The sequence below is a fragment of the Planococcus citri genome, chromosome 1, assembly GCF_950023065.1.
Source record: "Planococcus citri chromosome 1, ihPlaCitr1.1, whole genome shotgun sequence".
NCBI classification, from domain to species: domain Eukaryota; kingdom Metazoa; phylum Arthropoda; class Insecta; order Hemiptera; family Pseudococcidae; genus Planococcus; species Planococcus citri.
The window spans coordinates 8,007,227-8,026,302 of record NC_088677.1 but is presented as its reverse complement, the minus strand read 5'-3'; the positions used below and the strand labels follow the sequence as shown (position 1 = coordinate 8,026,302).

General features: G+C 36.2%; 2 protein-coding genes across 2 annotated transcripts; one reads left to right on the top strand and one right to left on the bottom strand.

Annotated features, from left to right (window-relative positions):
* Positions 1–173: 173 nt before the first annotated feature.
* Positions 174–3,118, top strand: LOC135841940 (uncharacterized). Its single transcript, XM_065359173.1, has 3 exons — positions 174–352; positions 478–2,194; positions 2,627–3,118. The coding sequence occupies exons 1-2, from the start codon at positions 344–346 to the stop codon at positions 2,125–2,127; spliced, it is 1,659 nt and encodes a 552-aa protein (XP_065215245.1). The 5' UTR covers positions 174–343; the 3' UTR covers positions 2,128–2,194; positions 2,627–3,118.
* A 4,371-nt stretch (positions 3,119–7,489) lies between these two features.
* LOC135846596 (uncharacterized) lies at positions 7,490–14,791 on the bottom strand. Its single transcript, XM_065365787.1, has 2 exons — positions 14,617–14,791; positions 7,490–9,434 (listed from the first exon to the last, which is right to left on the bottom strand). Exon 2 carries the CDS (start codon positions 9,432–9,434, stop codon positions 7,752–7,754), a length of 1,683 nt encoding a protein of 560 aa, XP_065221859.1. The 5' UTR covers positions 14,617–14,791; the 3' UTR covers positions 7,490–7,751.
* Positions 14,792–19,076: the final 4,285 nt, after the last annotated feature.

Sequence of the window (19,076 nt, the reverse complement as noted above, 5' to 3'; positions counted from 1 at the left end):
TAAACATTTTCCCACCATTTTTTTGATTTCATTTCTTTATATGACTGAAATGAAAAAATCACATCACCGTCAAAACTACGAAATCTATATCCAAAGATGGCGTATTTCCATACCTGGTATTTAGTTCCTTACTTAATTCAGTTGGCATTTTGGTATTGGTAGGAAAGGTTATTTGCTTGCCTGACGAATGACGATCGTTTTCTACTTTGCGTGGTGCGTGTGTAATGCGACTTTCTTTTGTGTAGTTAACTAGTTATTTGACTGTACTGTTGTGATGTAATAAGGAATTAAGGATCTTCATTTTTCGTTTTCCAAATTCCATTTCATCGTTATTGAATCATATATGTACAAGGTAAACAATGAATTTTTTATTCGATCACCCTTTAGTTGGTCATCGGTGTTACAATACCTACGAAAGTCAGTATCCATTATTACGAGTGAGTATAATTATAAATTGTGATATTTTCTTCTTCACAGATGTCCACAATGACAGAGATGCTGTGCATGTTTTGCTTGCGATCAGTGACAACCACGAGTCCTGTCTGTGAGCAAAATGATACATTCCAAGAAAACGTCGCGATCACCCGATGCCGTCACTTAATGCATATGAGCTGCTTCGTTTATGCACATCCTTCAGATCCGGTAACTTGTCGACACCCGAAATGTGGTAAAGTTATAAACTGTAATCAAGTAGATGTAGTCGAAGCCATTCTTCAAGATCGCATTATAGTCAAGTCAGAGGAAAAGACGTGTAACCCCGTTGAAGAAGTAACAACACGTCTCAATGAAGCTACGTGTAATCTTGTCGAAGTATTAACAACCCGTCTGAAGGTAGCTGAGGACAAGATAGCTCAAGTCGAAGCTAATTCTAATCGCAACGCAGAACTAGTGATGGAAGCAGATAAACGCGCTAGTGAAGCTAAAGCAGCTGAGCTAGATGCTAAGAAACGTTACGACGCAGCTAAGGAGAAGATAGCTCAACTCGAAGCTAATTCTAATCGCAACGCAGAACTAGTGATGGAAGCAGATAAACGCGCCAGTGAAGCCAAAGCAGCCGAGTTAGAGACTAAAAAGCGTCACGACGCATTGCTCGAATTTTTCATCACTCACACGAAGGACTGTAAGAATAAGAATCCCATGTTTAACCAGAGTGTACCACTTCTTCGGTCAAATGAGCTGTCACCTCCAGGACAAACGCCGCCAGCGCTAAATGCTCCATTTTCAGGTTCAAACAATGTGCTTGAGCTTGAACAAAATCCGGAGATCGTTCGAGGAAAGAAGAAAGACACGTCCAATGTGGCTAATTCGTCCAAATCAACTAGTGTAAATCGCAGAAAAATGAAAGCTCAAAAGATTAACGTTATTGCGCAGGAAGATGGCTCGTCTGCTGCAAAACGACGTAAAGGATTGACCGAATCGAGCACCGATGACTACGAAAGATACTGGCAGCGCTTTGGTGTGACACCACCGTCGTTAAAACCTTTCTTTCCGTTGAATTCTTTTCCATTGGGTTACACTGCCGCTGATATTCGAGATATTGACAACGTACGTACAGTGGGTATTTTTGCATATGACGCATTGATACTCGGCGATGGTCACGCGTTCGGTATCGCAAATTATGTCCTTAAAGACAAACCATTGATCAAAGATCAGCTTTCCGAATCTTTGTACAGACGAGACCTCGGTATCGTCGAACTGATTGCGACTCTGAATCGTTTTACAACGCTGCCTGCGAAGATCATTTTGTCCATTGGTACTTGGGACGCGACCCAAAATATGCCAGCCTTGGAATTTTTAAGCCGTCTTCTGGATTTGTTAGAGATATTCAGCAAATTTCAGGTCAGAGTTTTGTACCCTCTGCCTCTTATTACTTATTTGGAAACTGATTTGTATAGCCGGGTGAACAGAAGTATGATCGACGGCTATTTGAACTTGACCTGGGGCAAGACCTTTGGTGGCCAGTATAAATTGTTATCAGAGATGGTATCCAATACTATCAATGATCAGCGCCCAAGAATAGATGATAAAGGTCCGATGTATGCACTGAACCAATACGCGCCATTAGTGGAAGCCATTCGTGATCGTTTCATTCCTGTGGCAATGAATGACGTTACCAACCGAAGATGAAGGAGAAGCTATAAGGTTCCCTGATCCATTCCAAGCTGACATCAGCCTTGGTGGGTGAAGCAGAAAGGTACAAATGGACAAATTAATTCACTCAACATTTTTACTCAATGGCGGTACTTATCAATTATTGAAATTTCAAAATACACATTTTTTTTTTGAAAGTACGAGTACATGTGATTTTCCTCATTTCACTCTACTTTTTGATCAAAATATAGGCTAGCTATTAAAATACTTACTGTTTAAAACGATGATGTGAGGGTATGCATTAATCAAAAGCGCAGCCATTGAGAAATTTAAAACAGGTGAGAGGTCGAGAGTGAGATTTTATTTTGATAAATACAGATACCACCAGTTTACTCGAGTTCGGAGAATATTTTTCGTCTTTCTTTTTCACTTTTTACTCGCCTATTTGTCTCATTAATTTAGCTTACTTTGGTATTTGGTATATTAAGTGCGCTTTGAAATATTCTAATGTGTTTTGTATGTTGTATTTTTCCAGGGAAAAAATTGTTTATGCACCTATGCAGCTGTTTTGCAAGCTGAAGTGAAGGCGAAGGGCGAAGGATTATAAGTATTTCAACACAAGATTATATCGATTTCGAATATTCCAGCGTGATTTTAATCAAAGTTTCACGACCTACTTGGATTTGTTTCGATCGCGTAACAGCTTGCATTTCATTTTATTATTTTCGTTTTTCGTTTTACATGTTTATAGTTTTTACTTCAACTTAATTGTACCTATAATTTTGTTTTGTATTTTTATATATTTTTTTCATTCGTTTTAGTACCTACAAATTATGTATTACCAAGTTTTTGACCGAAGTATCCATCTTGATTTTTATACTTTGGTGATTCATTGAAATTGTTCTATCATGAGCGATATTATGTTTGCGATCTATTTCTGTTTGTTTTTCGATTCCTATTGCATTCTGACTCGATGTATTTATGTCTGAAATATGAAATTATATGTAGACAGTTTTGCATAAGTAAAGTACATACGTATATTTTTGTTCCGTTTTTTGACAATATTGACTTTTTTTTTTTTTTAAATTTACGAAGTTTTTTTTCTCAACTCCAAAATGTTCTCTCTATTATACTTTTTTATTATACCTAGAATTACCTACCTTTTTTTTTTTTTTTTTTTTTTTTTTTTGAATAAAAATGGTAACCGATCACAATGAGTAAAAGTTTCGACAGAAAATAAAACATTTTCATTTGAAAACTTTTTGACAGTTTTAACAAAATGTTTAAAGCCGAAGTGAGATTATGATTTTTGAGACTTTTAAAAAAGATTTCATGTAGTTGAGAAGCCCACTTAAGGATAAATTGCACCCCCCCCCCCCGTCGATCCTCCGAGGCAACTTTTTTCTTAAAGGGGGAGTCCTAAGGAACATTTCTAGCCCTTGTACTAAAAAAAAAAGTGGCCCTACTTACAAAATGGCGGCCATTTTGATTGATAAGTCAGCCGAAATCGCAGTTTTTGCGTTCCAACATAGGACTTGCACGAAATTTTTCAAACCGTGCAAAAGTAGATCGAAAGAACAAGCAAAAATTTATCACCTGTCAAAATTTCAAGTGATAAAGTGCGTTTTTCGATTTTTGGCGAATTTTTGAAAATCAAATTTAGGCCAAAAATGAGGGGAAAAATCAAAATTTTACCAAATTGACCAAGAAAGCTGAAATTTGGGATACACCCTATTTTCGACATGCCAAATCGATTGGAAACTGTTTCAAACCGTTTTGCGCAGTTCTGGAGCCTCCAGCGGATTTTTGAAACTTGAAATTCCCACAAAATTTCATCAAATGGAGTTGGATAGCCGAAATTTACCCTGCAAACTAATTTCAATACGCTACGAAGTCAACTGCGGGGGAATTTCAAGTTGTTTTGGAGCATCCAGCGATTTTTTGATAATTCCTGGAGCCTCCATCAGATTTTTGAAACTTCAAATTTTCACAAAATTTCATAAAATGGCGATGGAAAGCTGAAGATCGAAACATTAAGCCAAAATTTATCACCTGTCAAAATTTCAAGTGCTAAAGTGCGTTTTTCGATTTTTGGTGAATTTTTGAAAATCGAATTTGGGCTAAAAATGAGACAAAAGATCAAAATTTTACAAAAATTGACCAAGAAAGCTGAAATTTGGGATACACCCTATTTTCGACATGCCAAATCGATTGGAAACTGTTTCAAGCCGTTTTGAGCAGTTCTGGAACCTCCAGCTGATTTTTGGAACTTGAAATTCCCACAAAATTTCATCAAATGGAGTTAGATAGCCGAAATTTACTCTGCAAACTAATTTCAATACGCTACGAAGTCAACTGCAGGGAAATTTCAAGTTGTTTTGAAGCATCCAGCGATTTTTTGAAAATTACTGGAGCCTCCAGGAGATTTTTGAAGCTTTAAATTTCCTAAAAATTTTATCAAACGGAGATGGAAAGTCAAAATTCATTCTGCAAACTAATTTCAATACGCTACGAGGTCGTCTGCTGGTGGATTTCGAGTCGTTTTGGAGCCTCCAGCGACTTTTTGTGAGGTCATGTGGTGTTTTTTGGAAAATTGAAATTTCCAAAAAGTAGCTGGAAGCTTCAAAATTATTTAAAACCATTCGAAACCACCATGTTGATAACTTTATATCGTATTGAAATTAGTTTCCGAAGTAAATTTCAGCTTGCCAACTCCATTTGGTAAAATGTTGCGGGAATTTCAAATTTCCAAAATCTACTGGACGCTCCAGTAATTTTCAAAAAGGCGCCGGAGGCTCCAAAATGATTTGAACCTATCCGAAGTCGTCTTCAGAGAGTGTTAAAATTGGAGTGTAGAGTAAATTTTAGCTTTCCATCTCCATTTGATGAAATTTTGGGAAAATTTAAAGTTTCGAAAATTTGCTGGAGGCTCCAGTAATTTTCAAAAAAATTGCTGGAGGCTCTAAAATGACTTGAACCCACCTGAAGTCGTCTTCAGAGGGTGTTAAAATTGGAATGTAGAGTAAATTTCAGCTTTCCATCTCCATTTGATGAAATTTTGTAAAAATTTAAAGTTTCAAAAATCTGCTGGGGGCTTCAGGAATTTTCAAAAAGTCGCTGGAGGCTCCAAATCGACTTGAAATTCACCTGCAGTACTTTGTAACGTATTGGAATTAATTTTTAGAATAAATAAGTTTAGCTTTACAACTCCAATTTGATGGAATTTTGTGGGAATTTCGAGTTTCAAAAATCTGCTGGAGGCCCCAGAACTGCTCAAAATGGGTTGAACCGTTTCCAATCGATTTGGCATGTCGAAAATAGGGTATAATCCCAAATTTCAGCTTTCTTGATCAATTTGGTAAAATTTTGATCTTTTGTCTCATTTTTAGCCCAAATTCGATTTTCAAAAATTCACCAAAAATCGAAAAACGCACTTTAGCACTTGAAATTTTCACAGGTGATAAATTTTAGCTTAATCTTTCGATCTTCAGCTTTCCATCGCCATTTTATGTAATTTTGTGAAAATTTGAAGTTTCAAAAATCTGATGGAGGCTCCAGGAATCATCAAAAAATCGCTGGATGCTCCAAAACAACTTGAAATTCCCTGCAGTTGACTTCGTAGCGTATTGAAATTAGTTTGCAGCGTAAATTTCGGCTATCCAACTCCATTTGATGAAATTTTGTGGGAATTTCGAGTTTCAAAAATCTGCTGGAGGCTCCAGAACTGCGCAAAACAGTTTGAAACTGTTTCCAATCGATTTGGCATGTCGAAAATAGGGCGTATCCCAAATTTCAGATTTCTATGTCAATTTGCTAAAATTTTGATTTTTTCCCTCATTTTTGGCCTATTAAATTCGATTTTCAAAAATTCACCAAAAATCGAAAAACGCACTTTAGCACTTGAAATTTTGACAGGTGATTAATTTTTGCATGATCTTTCGATCTACGTTTGTAAGATTTGAAAAATTTCGTGCAAGTCCTATGCTGGAACGTAAAATCTGCGATTTCGGCTGACCTATCAATCAAAATGGCCGCCATTTTGTAATGCCAACGTTTTTTGGGCAAGTTTGCTTTAAAATGTTCCTTAGGATTTCCGCTTTAAGAAAAAAGTTGTCCCGGAGGATCGGCAGGGGGGTGCAATTACTCCTATTGTCATATGCCTGACTGTATAGTTGAACATGTTCAAATTTTTTAAATTTCAGCCATAATTTTTAATAAAATGAAAAAAATAACCTAGTAAGTACCTATGTAGTGTTATAATAATTATCTACCTAACTCATAGTTTGAAGACTGAGTTTTAATTTTTTTTAAATTTCCTGGTTTTTGATTTGCAGGTTCGATATTTCTCTGATTTTCCCCGCCTGTCAAATAACGTAAAAGTATTACTTGGTAGGTATTAAACTTGGTGTTTCGTAACTAACTCATTTGTTGAAAATGTTGTCACATATTGAATAGGTATAATAATCGAAAAGAAAATTTAGCAATTTTGAAAATACTTAAATTTGATTTTGATAAAAAAATCAACATAAGTAATAAGAATAGGTAAGAAAATAATTTTTTATAAATAGCAACCTTCACACACCTATTTCAAGTTCAATAATTGACTTAAGGTATTTAAAAAAAAAAAAATCGTACATTTGCCAACTTTTCTGAATTGTCTGGGTCTTGGTGATCTTTAAATTTGATATTTTTTTCATTATCCATGTCGCTGTCGTGAATGTTGAATGACAATAATAAATAACAATGATCAAAATTTGTTTTTATCAAGTACTTAGTCAGATATGGCACTCATTTCATATTTTTTTTAAAACGTAAACGTAGGTACATTTTCAATCAGAATAAATCGTTTTAATTACTCGTAGAAACACGCGCAAAACTTCGAGTTCGATTGTTTGAAAAAAATGAAAAATGAAGTTTTTTCATAATTAAATAAAATTGTTAAAATTTGTTTCAAAATTAGAAAATACGCAAAACTTTCAAATTCAATTAGTTCTGTTTCAAAAAAAAATGAATATCATAACTTTTTCTACATTTTCTAGCCTTTTTTTTGGCCATTTTCAATTTCGATTTGTTGCAAAATTAAAAATTTTAGATTTCAAAGCTCGGGGACGATTTTAAAAAAAAAACCAAGTTACTTTAGTAACCAAACGAACTCTAAAAAGTAATGAAAAAGCTACCATAAGAGTAACGACACGTAAGCAAAACATTTTATTGTAGAAAAAAATCACAAAAAACATATACCCAATATTACGTAATTAGAAAGGTACTTATACTTGATAAACGTTTTTATTTTTGGCAACAATGTGAAAACTTTTGTTACCTATTTCTGGTAAAAATACCAATATAAGTAGTAAAACAAATCGAGATTTGACAACTTTAACAAACAAAAGGGCTTTTATTGGACAATTTCTAAAAAAAAAAAAAAAAAAATACCTAGACTTGAAATTTTTTTATAAAAATCGACAACATTTTTGCAATTTTTTTAAAAAGAAGAATTTTTTGGATTTTTTTTAATAACAAATAGCTCACTCTAATAATTTTTGTAGGTACGTATAAAGTAAAAATACATAAAATAAGATGTAACAACATTAAACAAAATATAAGGTACCTGTACCAGTGTACCTACATAAAATCGACACTTCTACTAATCATGCTTAACACTAAGATACACTCAACTTATCATCCTCGTAAGTACATTTTACTTCATCGTTTGTCTCATTTTCACGAGCTGGAGGAATAAATCTCTCACGTATGTATCGTACGAAGGGTTCAAATAGTTCTAGTTCGAACATCGGTCCATCTTTGTCCACAATGGGATATTTGAATGAAGGAGGCGGATCCAAGACCATAGTTTTACCGCCGAAAGTATTTCCACTATCAGCTTGGAACAGAGAAACAACATACGCAAATGCAACTAACGAATCTCGAGTAGTGTACCTTATTGGAGGGATCAAATATAATTCCTCGACTCGACGAGATTCAAAACTTTGAAGGAGTTTTTGGAAATTATCATGAAATGCTTGACTTCGAATGGAATCGTAGACATCCCAATTTCCGATGGAAAGCATGATTCTAGGAGGCAGTTTTGGAAATAAAAAGTCCAATGTGACAACTAAATCTAAAATGTCCAAATCTCTTTTGTATAATGCTGGATGCAAATCGAATTCGAAAGGTATCGCTGTCGAGATCAACTGTACCATACCGTATATAAGGCCATCTCCGATCATGAGTACGTCCTTCGCAAGGATGGCGATTTTTGCAACTCCATCCCAGGACTGAATTCCAGCCGCAGTATACTTAAAGGGATAAGTATTCAGAGGGTAGAACGGTTCGAGTATCTCGGGATCCATTTTAAATCGTTTTTGGAATCGTATGTGACGCTGTTTGGTTTGCTCTATAGGTCCAGGAGAATTAAAACGAGCAATAGAAGAGCGATTTTTACGCTTCGATTTTCGTAGTTTTGCATCTGATTTTCTTTTAGCTGGAATTATCGAAATTTCAAACGGTTGTGTACACGTAGTTGTTTGAGAAGGTGCCTTATTACTCGTATTCTGGTTTGTCGTTAATTTTGGTTTTGGTATTTGGCTGCTGGTAGTTTTGGGCGTCTGGTTGACTGCAGTTAACGTTATAGACAGGTGTTGTGTTATGGTTTTCATTGGTTGTTCGGCAGTACGTTTTGAGGTTCGAGTCGCAGCATTGGCGTAACTTGGTGCTTGTGGTTCAGATGACTCATCGTTCGTCACAGAATCAATTTTTCTACTTTGTAAGGTAGGAACTATGGTGAAAATCTGATCATGCTTTACCGGAGCGGCACACTTCTGATTTTGACATATGAAGATGAACGGTTCTTCCGAATTGGGCGACGTCATCGGGGTATTATACAGGTCTCTGATGCAGCTCTGATGGTAGAAATGCTTACAATTTGTAATAGAAAACACGTACGATGTGATTTGTGGTGTCTGATTCGCTGGACCTGGAGATATCAGTGGGTGTAGACATTTTTCGCATACGATTTCCGTAGTTGGTTTTAAATTCTCATCAGGCATTGTTGAGCCTGCAGAATGAATTGTTCTGGTTTGTAATGAAGGAGCTATGGTAAAAATTTCATTATATTTTACCAGAGTGGCACAATTCTGACTTTGACAGATGAAGCTATGCGGTTCTTTCGAATTGGCCGACGTCGGGGTATTGTACAGTTCACTGATGCAGCTTTTACGGTAGAAATGCTTGCATTTGCTGATAAAAAAACCATACGTTGAGATTCCTTGCGGCTGACTCGCTGGACCTGAAGGTATCAATGGACGTAGGCATTTTTCGCATGTGATTTCCGTGATCGTTGTCATCTAGCAAGATAAGTTAGATGAAAATTCGTAATTAGTAAGACGTAGATTGATTCGCATTTAGTCGGGGAGCCAGCTTAAGGATCTATTGAACCCCCCCCCCGTCGATCCTCCGGGACAACTTTTTTCTTAAAGGTGGAGAACTAAGGAACATTTCTAGCCCTCGTAAATAAAAAAAAAGTGGCCTTAATTACAAAATGGCAGCCATTTTGATTCCCAGGTTACCCGAAATCGCAGATTTTATGTTCCAGCACAGGACTTGCAAAAAATTTTTCAAACCGTACAAACGTAGATCGAACGATCAGGCAAAAATTCATCACTTGTCAAAATTTCAAGTGCTAAAGTGCGTTTTTCGATTTTTGGCGAATTTTTGAAAATCAAATTTCGGCCAAAAAGGAGGCGAAAAAATCAAAATTTTACTAAATTGACCAAGAAAGCTGAAATTTGGGATGTAGCCTATTTTCGACATGCCAAATCGACAGGAAACTGTTTCAAACCGTTTTGAGCAGTTCTGGAGCCTCCAGCATTCAATCAAATGTAGTTGGAAAGCCGAAATACATTCTACAAACTAATTTCAATACGCTACGAAGTCGCCTGTAGGTGGCTTTCAAGTCGTTTTGGAGCCTCAAGCGACTTTTTGATAATTACTGGAGCCTCCAGCAGATTTTTGAAACTCGAAATTTTCCAAAATTTCTGCAAAATGGAGATGGAAAACCGAAATTCATTCTGCGAACTAATTTCAATACTCTACGAAGTCGACTGCAGGTAGATTTTATGTCGTTTTGGAGCCTCCAGCTACTTTTTGAAAATTACTGGAGCTTCCAGTAGACTTTTGAGACTAAATGGCGATGGAAAGCTGAAATTTACTCTACAGTCCAATTTTAACATCCTCTGAAGACGACTTCAAGTGGGTTCAAATCATTTTGGAGCCTCCAGCGACTTTTTGAAAATTACTGGAGCCTCCAGTAGATTTTTTTGAAATTTCAAATTCCCACAACATTTTACCAAATAAATCGCAGATTTTGCGTTCCAACATAGGACTTGCACGAAATTTTTCAAACCGTACTTGGGGTAGATCGAAAGATCAGACAAAAATTCATCACCTGTCAAAATTTCAAGTGAAAAAGTGCGTTTTTCGATTTTTGGTGAATTTTTGAAAATCAAATTTAGGCCAAAAATGAGGCGAAAAAATCAAAATTTTACTAAATTGACCAAGAAAGCTGAAATTTGGGATGTAGCCTATTTTCGACATGCCAAATCGACAGGAAACTATTTCAAACCATTTTGAGCAGTTCTGGAGCCTCCAGCAGATTTTTGAAACTTGCAATTCCCACAAAATGTCATCAAATGGAAATGGATAGCCATAATTTACTCTGCAAACCAATTTCAATACGCCACGAAGTCAACTGCAGGCGGATATCAAGTCGTTTTAGAGCCCCCAGCGATTTTTTGAAAATTACTGAAGCCTCCAGTAGATTTTTGAAACTTGAAATTTTCCCAAAATTTCATCAAATAGAGATAGAAAGTCGAAATTCATTCTGCAAAGTAATTTCAATACGCTACGAAGTCGACTGCTGGTGGACTTCAAGTCGTTTTGGAACCTCCAGCGACTATTTGAAAGGTCGTAGGGCGTTTTTTGAAGAATTGAAATTTCCAAAAAGTAGCTGGAAGCATCAAAACCATTTGGGTCACTCCACGTTAATTGGACCAAGAAGAGGTAGGAGGGTTCGACGATTTTTTTGAAATTTTTCCTGTGAAAAGAGGTTTTGAAGGGATGAACAATGGCGCAAATCGCAGCCCTCTAGCCCATTTCCAAAGGCAGCCAGGGGGTGTCAAACTTTTCAGTGAACCTAAAATATCATCTAATTCAGCAGTGGATTACTCGATAACCGCGATACCTACCAAAATGGAACATTTTCCCATGGTTAGAGGTTTTAACCCTCGAGCAGTCGCATGCTATTTTTGGCGCACCCTGGTCAAAAGTACCGAAATTCTGATTTTACAAATTAAAAAATTGAGACGGCACCATGTTGCAAAGTCGATTTTAAAAAATTGAAAGTTAGCGAAAAAATGCGATTTTTTGATTTAAAACGTGAAAAAATGTTTTGATTAGTGAAACTGACCCATTTGACCGCTATTTTTACGTATCTGTTGAAAAAGTTGAAAACCCCCTTTCACTCAATAAAATGAACTCATCACAAAAAAAATCAAAATCGAAAAAATTCAATTTTCATTTCCAAACATCAAAAAAAAGATTAAATTTATTCGGTTGACTTATTTTGACCTCTTTCTGACGTATTTCATGAAAAAGTTGATAAAAATTACACTCGCAACAAAAAAATGAAAATTCGTTCATTTTTTGAATAATTTTCGAATTTTGATTTTTTTGTGAGGAGTTCATTTCATCGAGTGAAAGGCGTTTTTTTGAACTTTTTCAATAGATACATTGAAATAGAGTTCGAATGGGTCAACTTCACCTATCAAAACTTTTTTTCATGTTTAAAATCAAAAAATCGCATTTTTTTGCAAACTTAAAATTTTTTAAAATCAACTTTGCAACATGTTACCATTCCAATTTTTGAATTTGTTGTTTAGCATAATAAGTTTTCCATAATATATTTTTTTTAGATTTTTTGAGAGTTGGAACGATATGAAAACTACGTTTTGAAACTTTTTAAGCTAATTTTTTGTACGAAAGAAAGTGGCAACACTGATTTTTATGATATCACCAAAAAGCCTTTCAAAACCTCTCATCTCATCTCAAAACCTCTAACTATGGGAAAATGTTCCATTTTGGTAGGTATCGCAGTTATCGAGTAATTCACTGCTGAAATGGATGATAGCTTATTTCAAGTTTACTGACATCTTTGACACCCCCTGGCTGCCTTTAAAAATGGGCTAGAGGGCTGCGATTTGTGCCATTGGTCATCCCTTCGGAAGCTCTGTCGGCAGGAAAGTGGAATGACCTATTTGTAAACCTAATACCACCATGTGGTCGACTTCATATCGTATCGAAATTAGTTTTCGAAGTAAATTTCAGCTGGTCAACTCCAATGGTAAAATGTTGCGGGAATTTCAAATCTCAAAAATCTACTGGAGGCTCCAGGAACTTTCAAAAAGTCGCTGGAGGCCCCAAAACGACTTGAAATTTACCTGCAGTACTTCGTAGCGCATTGAAATTGGTTGGCAGAATAAATTTCAGCTTTCCAAATCCATTTTGATGAAATTTTGTGGAAATTTCGAGTTTAAATAATCTGCTGGAGGCTCCAGAACTATTCAAAATGATTTGAAACAGTTTACAATCGATTTGGCATGTCGAAAATAGGGTATATCCCAAATTTCAACTTTCTTGGCCAATTTGGTAAAATTCGTTTTTAAAAATTCTCCAGAACTCGAGAAAGGTACTTTACCACTTGAAATTTTGACAGGTGATAAATTTTTGCCTGATCTTTCGATCTACTCTTGTACGGTTTGAAAAATTTTGCGCAAGTCCCATGTTGGAACGCAAAATCTGCGATTTCGCCACTTTTTTTCAAGTACAAGGGCTAGAAATGTTCCTTAGGACTCCCTCTTTAAGAAAAAAGTTGTCCTGACTCCAATTTTAACACCCTCTGAAGACGACTTCAAGTGGGTTCAAGTCATTTTCGAGCCTCCAACGACTTTTTGAAAATTACTGGAGCCAGTAGATTTTTGAAACTTGAAATACTCGCAACATTTTACCAAATGGAGTTAGCAAGCTGAAACTTCGCAAACTAATTACAATACGATATGAAGTCAACTACATGGTTACAAATGGTTCTGAAGCTTCTAGCTACTTTTTGGAAATTTCAATTCTCCCAAAAACGCCCTACGACCTTTCAAAAAGTCGCTGGAGGCTCCAAAACGACTTGAAATCCACCAGCAGTCGACTTCGTAGCGTATTGAAATTAGTTTGCAGAATGAATCTTTCCATCTCCGTTTGATGAAATTTTGGGGAAATTTCAAGTTTCAAAAATCTGCTGGAGCCTCCAGTAATTTTCAAAAAATCGCTGGAGGCTTCAAAACGATTTGAAATTCTCCTGCAGTTGACTTCGTAGCGTATTGAAATCAGTTTGATGAGTAAATTTTGGCTATCTAACTCCATTTGATGAAATTTTGTGGGAATTTCAAGTTCCAAAAGCCTGCTGGAAGCTCCAGAACTGCTCAAAGCGGTTTGAAACAGTTTTCAATCAATTCAGCGTGTCGCAAATAGGGTATATCCCAAATTTCAGCTTTCTAGGTCAATTTGGTGAAATTTTGATTTTTCCCCTCATTTTTGGCCTAAATTTGATTTTCAAAAATTCACCAAAAATCGAAAAACGCACTTTAGCACTTGAAATTTTGACAGGTGATCTGTCAATCAAAATGGCCCCCGCCGCCATTTGTAAGTAGGGCAACTTTTTTTCAAGTACAAGGGCTAGTAATGTTCCTTAGGACTCCCTCTTTAAGAAAAAAGTTGTCTCGGAGGTTCGACGGGTGGGGGGGGGGATTGCAATAGATCCTTAAGCGGGCTACCCGACTAATCAAGCTAATAATTTATTGTATTGAATATCATTAATTGGTATAGGTAAGTAACTGATAATTGAAAGTCTCGCTGGAGAACAGGCATTTCCACAGCAACCAACGCCGTTTTTTTTTTTCAGAAATTGCAGAACCCGATTTTACAGACCTTGGTACGACGTCACCCATCAAATATCTCGTTCCAAAATCGTTCATAATTTCAGCATAAAATCAAAAATCTGGACCCATTTCTGAGCTCGAATATCTTCAAAACTTTTCAAAAAAACATTTTCATGATAATAGGTATCTACCTATTGGATTTTCTCACCAAATTTTAACCTATTCTGATAATATGTTACATTACACTTTTTCGAAAATTTCACAAATCACGACTCAATTTCGAGGCTCAAAATTCTTCGATTTTTTCATGCAGTCAATCTGGCAACGTTTTGTCATTAAAAAAATTCAGTCAGCATTTTCAAAATTTTCTGTTCATTCGCACCTCTCTTGGTACATAATTATGAATCAGATCGAATCGTTTCTGCTCAAAATCAACATTTTTCATTTTCATCAACGTCCTTTCTTCAGCGGGGCTTTCAATGCAAATAATGGTCAATTATTTTATGAATAGGTAATACTTAAGTATTCAAATCAAAACGCATCTTACCTTGGATTCGTTTTACCCATGAAATTATACGAGTATGTATGTATAAAAAATATGAAAATACAAATCATACAATTTTAATCGTTATCACACGACGTAGCTTACATAGAAGAAATTAAACAACATTCTAGATAAAGACGCGTTAAACCTTCGAGACACATGAAAGAATAAGTCTCACAAAAAATGAACGTGATGTAAACTTATCGAGACCAGGCAAACACGTGTTTACTTTATGAGCACACAAGTCGATTAGCGCAGTACCATCCTATCCTTGCTAGTTTTCCCCTTCCTTACCGCTGTTGCTGGAGACCAGTTGCTTCAATCTGGCGGTGAAGAGAAAAAGAGCGGAACTTGGATAATTTTTGCTAATAATTCCTGGAAAATTCTCTGTTGAAGATAGATAGGCGGATCAGGTCAGGTGGATGCTTCGAAAACGATAACAACCTCGACTGCTTACGTCATTCAGTGTCAGAGTCAGACGTCAGTTCGTATTGGTACGAAGGGTTTTTATATAGTCAAATGCTTGCTCGATGATCATTTTCTACTGTGAGTGGTGGTGTAATGCGACTTCCGGCTTCCTAGTTCCTTTCGTGTAGGCTGTATAGGTGTTTGACTGAAGGGTTTCGAAGAATGTGTCATCTGACCCATCGAAATGGGTACAAATGTCGACAGAAAATCGAAAGTTTACATCATTTTTTTTTTGAGCGAGTTAAAAAAATTTTAGAAGTTGTAACTCATATGTAATTAGTCAAGATTTTTTGGGTTATCGAAAAATGTGACTGTGTCATGTAACCGGTCAAAATGGGTAAAAAATTCAGGAAAAAAATCAGTAATTTCAATCAATTTTTTTAAAATTGAAACAGATCAATATTGAATTGGTGCTGAGAGATATACATATATATGTAGTATTCACACGTCCACCCTTTGTTGAAAAAAAAATAGATTTCACTTCGTGGCTATTCTCTGAAAAAGACGTGGTCTTCTGTTTCCTTTTATTTTTGTCCGTCTTCAACAGGAACAGAGTAGGAGTCGTATGTATAGGTAAATTGAAAATACCTACGTTTAGTAGTCCTTTCAATATGAAATACTTACCTTACCCTGTCAACATTTTCGAAGGTGAAAACTTTTAGTTTTACAAAATTTTGTTTAAAATTCTCAACATTTATATTTTTCAAGATTTAGATTTCCTGGTGTGATTTTTGATCCATATCGAGATCATAATCATCGCAATGGAAGTAATTTCATGATTCCTCGCCGTTCCTTCGATCTTTTTGTTATAGTTGCATTATGCAACTAGAGAGGGTTATACTGAGTCAACTGAGTATTTAACGAGTAAATTCGTGTTTTGATTTTTTTTTTCTTCTCAAATAGGTACCTATTTCACATTAATTATGTCAAAATATCGAAAGATGTAATTTCTAAAACAGCCAGAAATGTGTATTTTGGAACGCAGTGGTGGTAGATTTTAGTGTTAAATTCACAATAGAAGTCCTTGCTGGGGGGAGGGGGGTCTGTATCAAACTGTGGGGGGATTGAATTGAGGCCAACACTAGAAAATGGATCTGGGGCACCTACAGAAATGATTCCCACTTGAAAATTTCCAAAAAAAAAAAATGATTTTTGTTTTTCAAAATAATGCATAAGCAGGTATTTGAAAAAAATAAGTTCAGCGGTACCAATTTTTTTCAACTGGAAAAAAATTATTGAGGCATTTGAGGCAAAGCATTACGTAAATTAATTACATCACCAATTTAATCAACCGTCGTATCGTTGGTATAGTTGGTACCCATCGCTCGACTTTTTGAAGCATTTTTTAAAACAATGAAGCTTCAAAAAATTCTTGAATCAACGAAATGAATAGCCTACTTCATGCGTACCCACTCAATAAGTAAGAAAACTCCAATCAGTTTGGTCCCAGCTCCTTCAGGAGAGGGGCGGGGCGGAGGGTGGGGGTCCATTATTTTTCACATTGTCTCGACTCTCGAGGTACTCAACTGCAGAAGCTCATTCCTCCAAAGCAATGATACTTTGATAAAAAATGATTTCACAGTTTGAAAGGGCATTGCATTCTAAATTTGAGTGTTTTGACATTTTCAAAAGTTAAAAGTTGAACTTTCAAATTTAAAATTCCGAACAAATTTTCATGATGTACCTTTTGATGCTTTTTCGAAACATTTAATTTCCGAGATGGGATTTTTTAATGGTGGGGAGGCACCCCCCCCCCAATTTGGGTGAAAATTAAAAAAAAACTGGGGCATGTGATACATCGAATTGTATGTTTTTGGTGACGCTGAACACGAATATGACGTCAGTTTTTGTATTGGAACACATCCACGGCCCCAAAACATTTTTTTTGAACTTTTACCCATTGGGGAGGTTCTGGGAGCCATGGGTGAGGTCAATTTGAAAAATTAAGACTATATTCGTGTTCAGCGATATCGAAAACATACTATTTCATGTGTCACACGAATGAAACCATTTTTTTTTAGGTTACCATCTTGGGGGGGGGGGGTGCTGGGAGCTGGGGGTGAGTCCAATCAAAAATCTGACGTCGTATTCGTACTAAGCGTCACCCAAAACATACTATTTCATGTGTCGCACGACAAAAAACCATATTTTGAACTTTTACCCCATTAGGGGAGGTGCTGGGGGCCCAATCAAAATTCTAACGTCATATTCGTGTTCAGCGTTACCGAAAACATACAATTCGATATATCACATGCCCCTGATTTTTTTTTAAAGTTTTTCCCAAAATTGAGGGTGGGGGTGCTCCCTCTATATCAAGAGATCTCATCTTGAAACTTGAATATTTCGATAATGCATCAAACGGTACATCAATGGACATTTTTTCAGAATTTTAAAAGGTAACTCCCACTTACAGCGCCATTTTGAAATTTGAACTTTCAATTCGAAAGTTCAACTCTCAACTTTTGATAATTTCAAAATGCTTAAAAAACTCAGAATGCAATGCCCTTTCGAACTGTGAAATCAGTTTCGATCAAAATATCATAAGCTAGCTTTGGAGGAATACGCTGCTGAAGTTGAGTACCTCGAGACAATGTGAAAATAATGGTGGCCTCCCCCCTCACCCTCCCCTGAGGGGGATGGGACCAAACTGATTGCGGGGTTCTCACTTATTGAGTGGGTAGATATTGTAAAAAAATTGAGCGAATTCGCAAGACATGACTTTCAAAATCGCATTTTTTTGATTGAGTTGAGTTGACATGGAATGACCCTCGATTTAATGCTACGTAAAATATTGAATTATTATTCAAAATATTGTCTTTATTTTTTTTTAATCAGTCAAGAGTCCTCCCCTCCGCACTCCCCAAAGGTTCCAAATACGCGAAATGAGTAAAAACCATAATAGTCCGGCATATGACAATAGGAGTAATTGCACCCCCCCCCCCGCCGATCCTCCGGGACAACTTTTTTCTTAAAGGGGACATCCTAAGGAACATTTTAAAGCAAACTTGCCCAAAAAAAAGTTGGACTTACAAAATGGCGGCCATTTTGATTGACAGGTCAGCCGAAATCGCAGATTTTGCGTCTTATCATAGGACTTGCACGAACTTTTTCAAACTTTACAAAGGTAGATCGAAAGATCATGCAAAAATTTATCACCTGTCAAAATTTCAAGTGCTAAAGTGCGTTTTTCGATTTTTGGTGAATTTTGGAAAATCGAATTTAGGCCAAAAATGAGGGAAAAATCAAATTTCACCAAATTGATCAAGAAAGCTGAAATTTGGAATATACCCTATTTTCGACATGCCAAATCGATTGGAAACGGTTTCAACCCGTTTTGAGCAGTTCTGGAGACTCCAGCAGGTTTTTGAAACTCGAAATTCTCACAAAATTTCATCAAATTGGAGTTGTAAAGCTAAAATTTATTCTAAAAACTAATTTCAATTCGCTACGAAGTACTGCAGGTGAATTTCAAGTCGTTTCGGATCCTCCAGCGACTTTTTGAAAATTCCTGAAGCCTCCAGCAGATTTTTGAAACTTTAAATTTCCCCAAAATTTTATCAAACAAAGATGGAGAGTCGAAATTCATTCTGCAAACTAATTTCAATACGCTACGAAGTTGACTGCTGGTGGATTTCAAGTCGTTTTGGAGCCTCCAGCAACTTTTTGAAAGGTTTTATGACGTTTTTTTGGAAAATTGAAATTTCCTGAAAGTAGCTGGAAGCTTCAAAACCATTTGAAACCACCATGTAGTCTGCGAAGTAAATTTCAGCTTGCCAACTCCATTTGATAAATTAATGTTGGGGAAATTTCAAGTTTCAAAAATCTACTGGAGGCTCCAGTAATTTTCAAAAAAGTCGCTGGATGCTCCAAAACGACTCGAAATCCACCAGCAATCAACTTCGTAGCGTATTGAAATTAGTTTGCAGAATGAATTTCGACACTCCATCTTTGTTTGATAAAATTTTGGGGAAATTCCAAGTTTCAAAAATCTACTG

Coding starts and splice junctions, on each gene's coding strand:
- LOC135846596 (XM_065365787.1), bottom strand. CDS start 9,434: ATGACAACGATCACGGAAATCACATGCGAAAAATGCCTACGTCCATTG.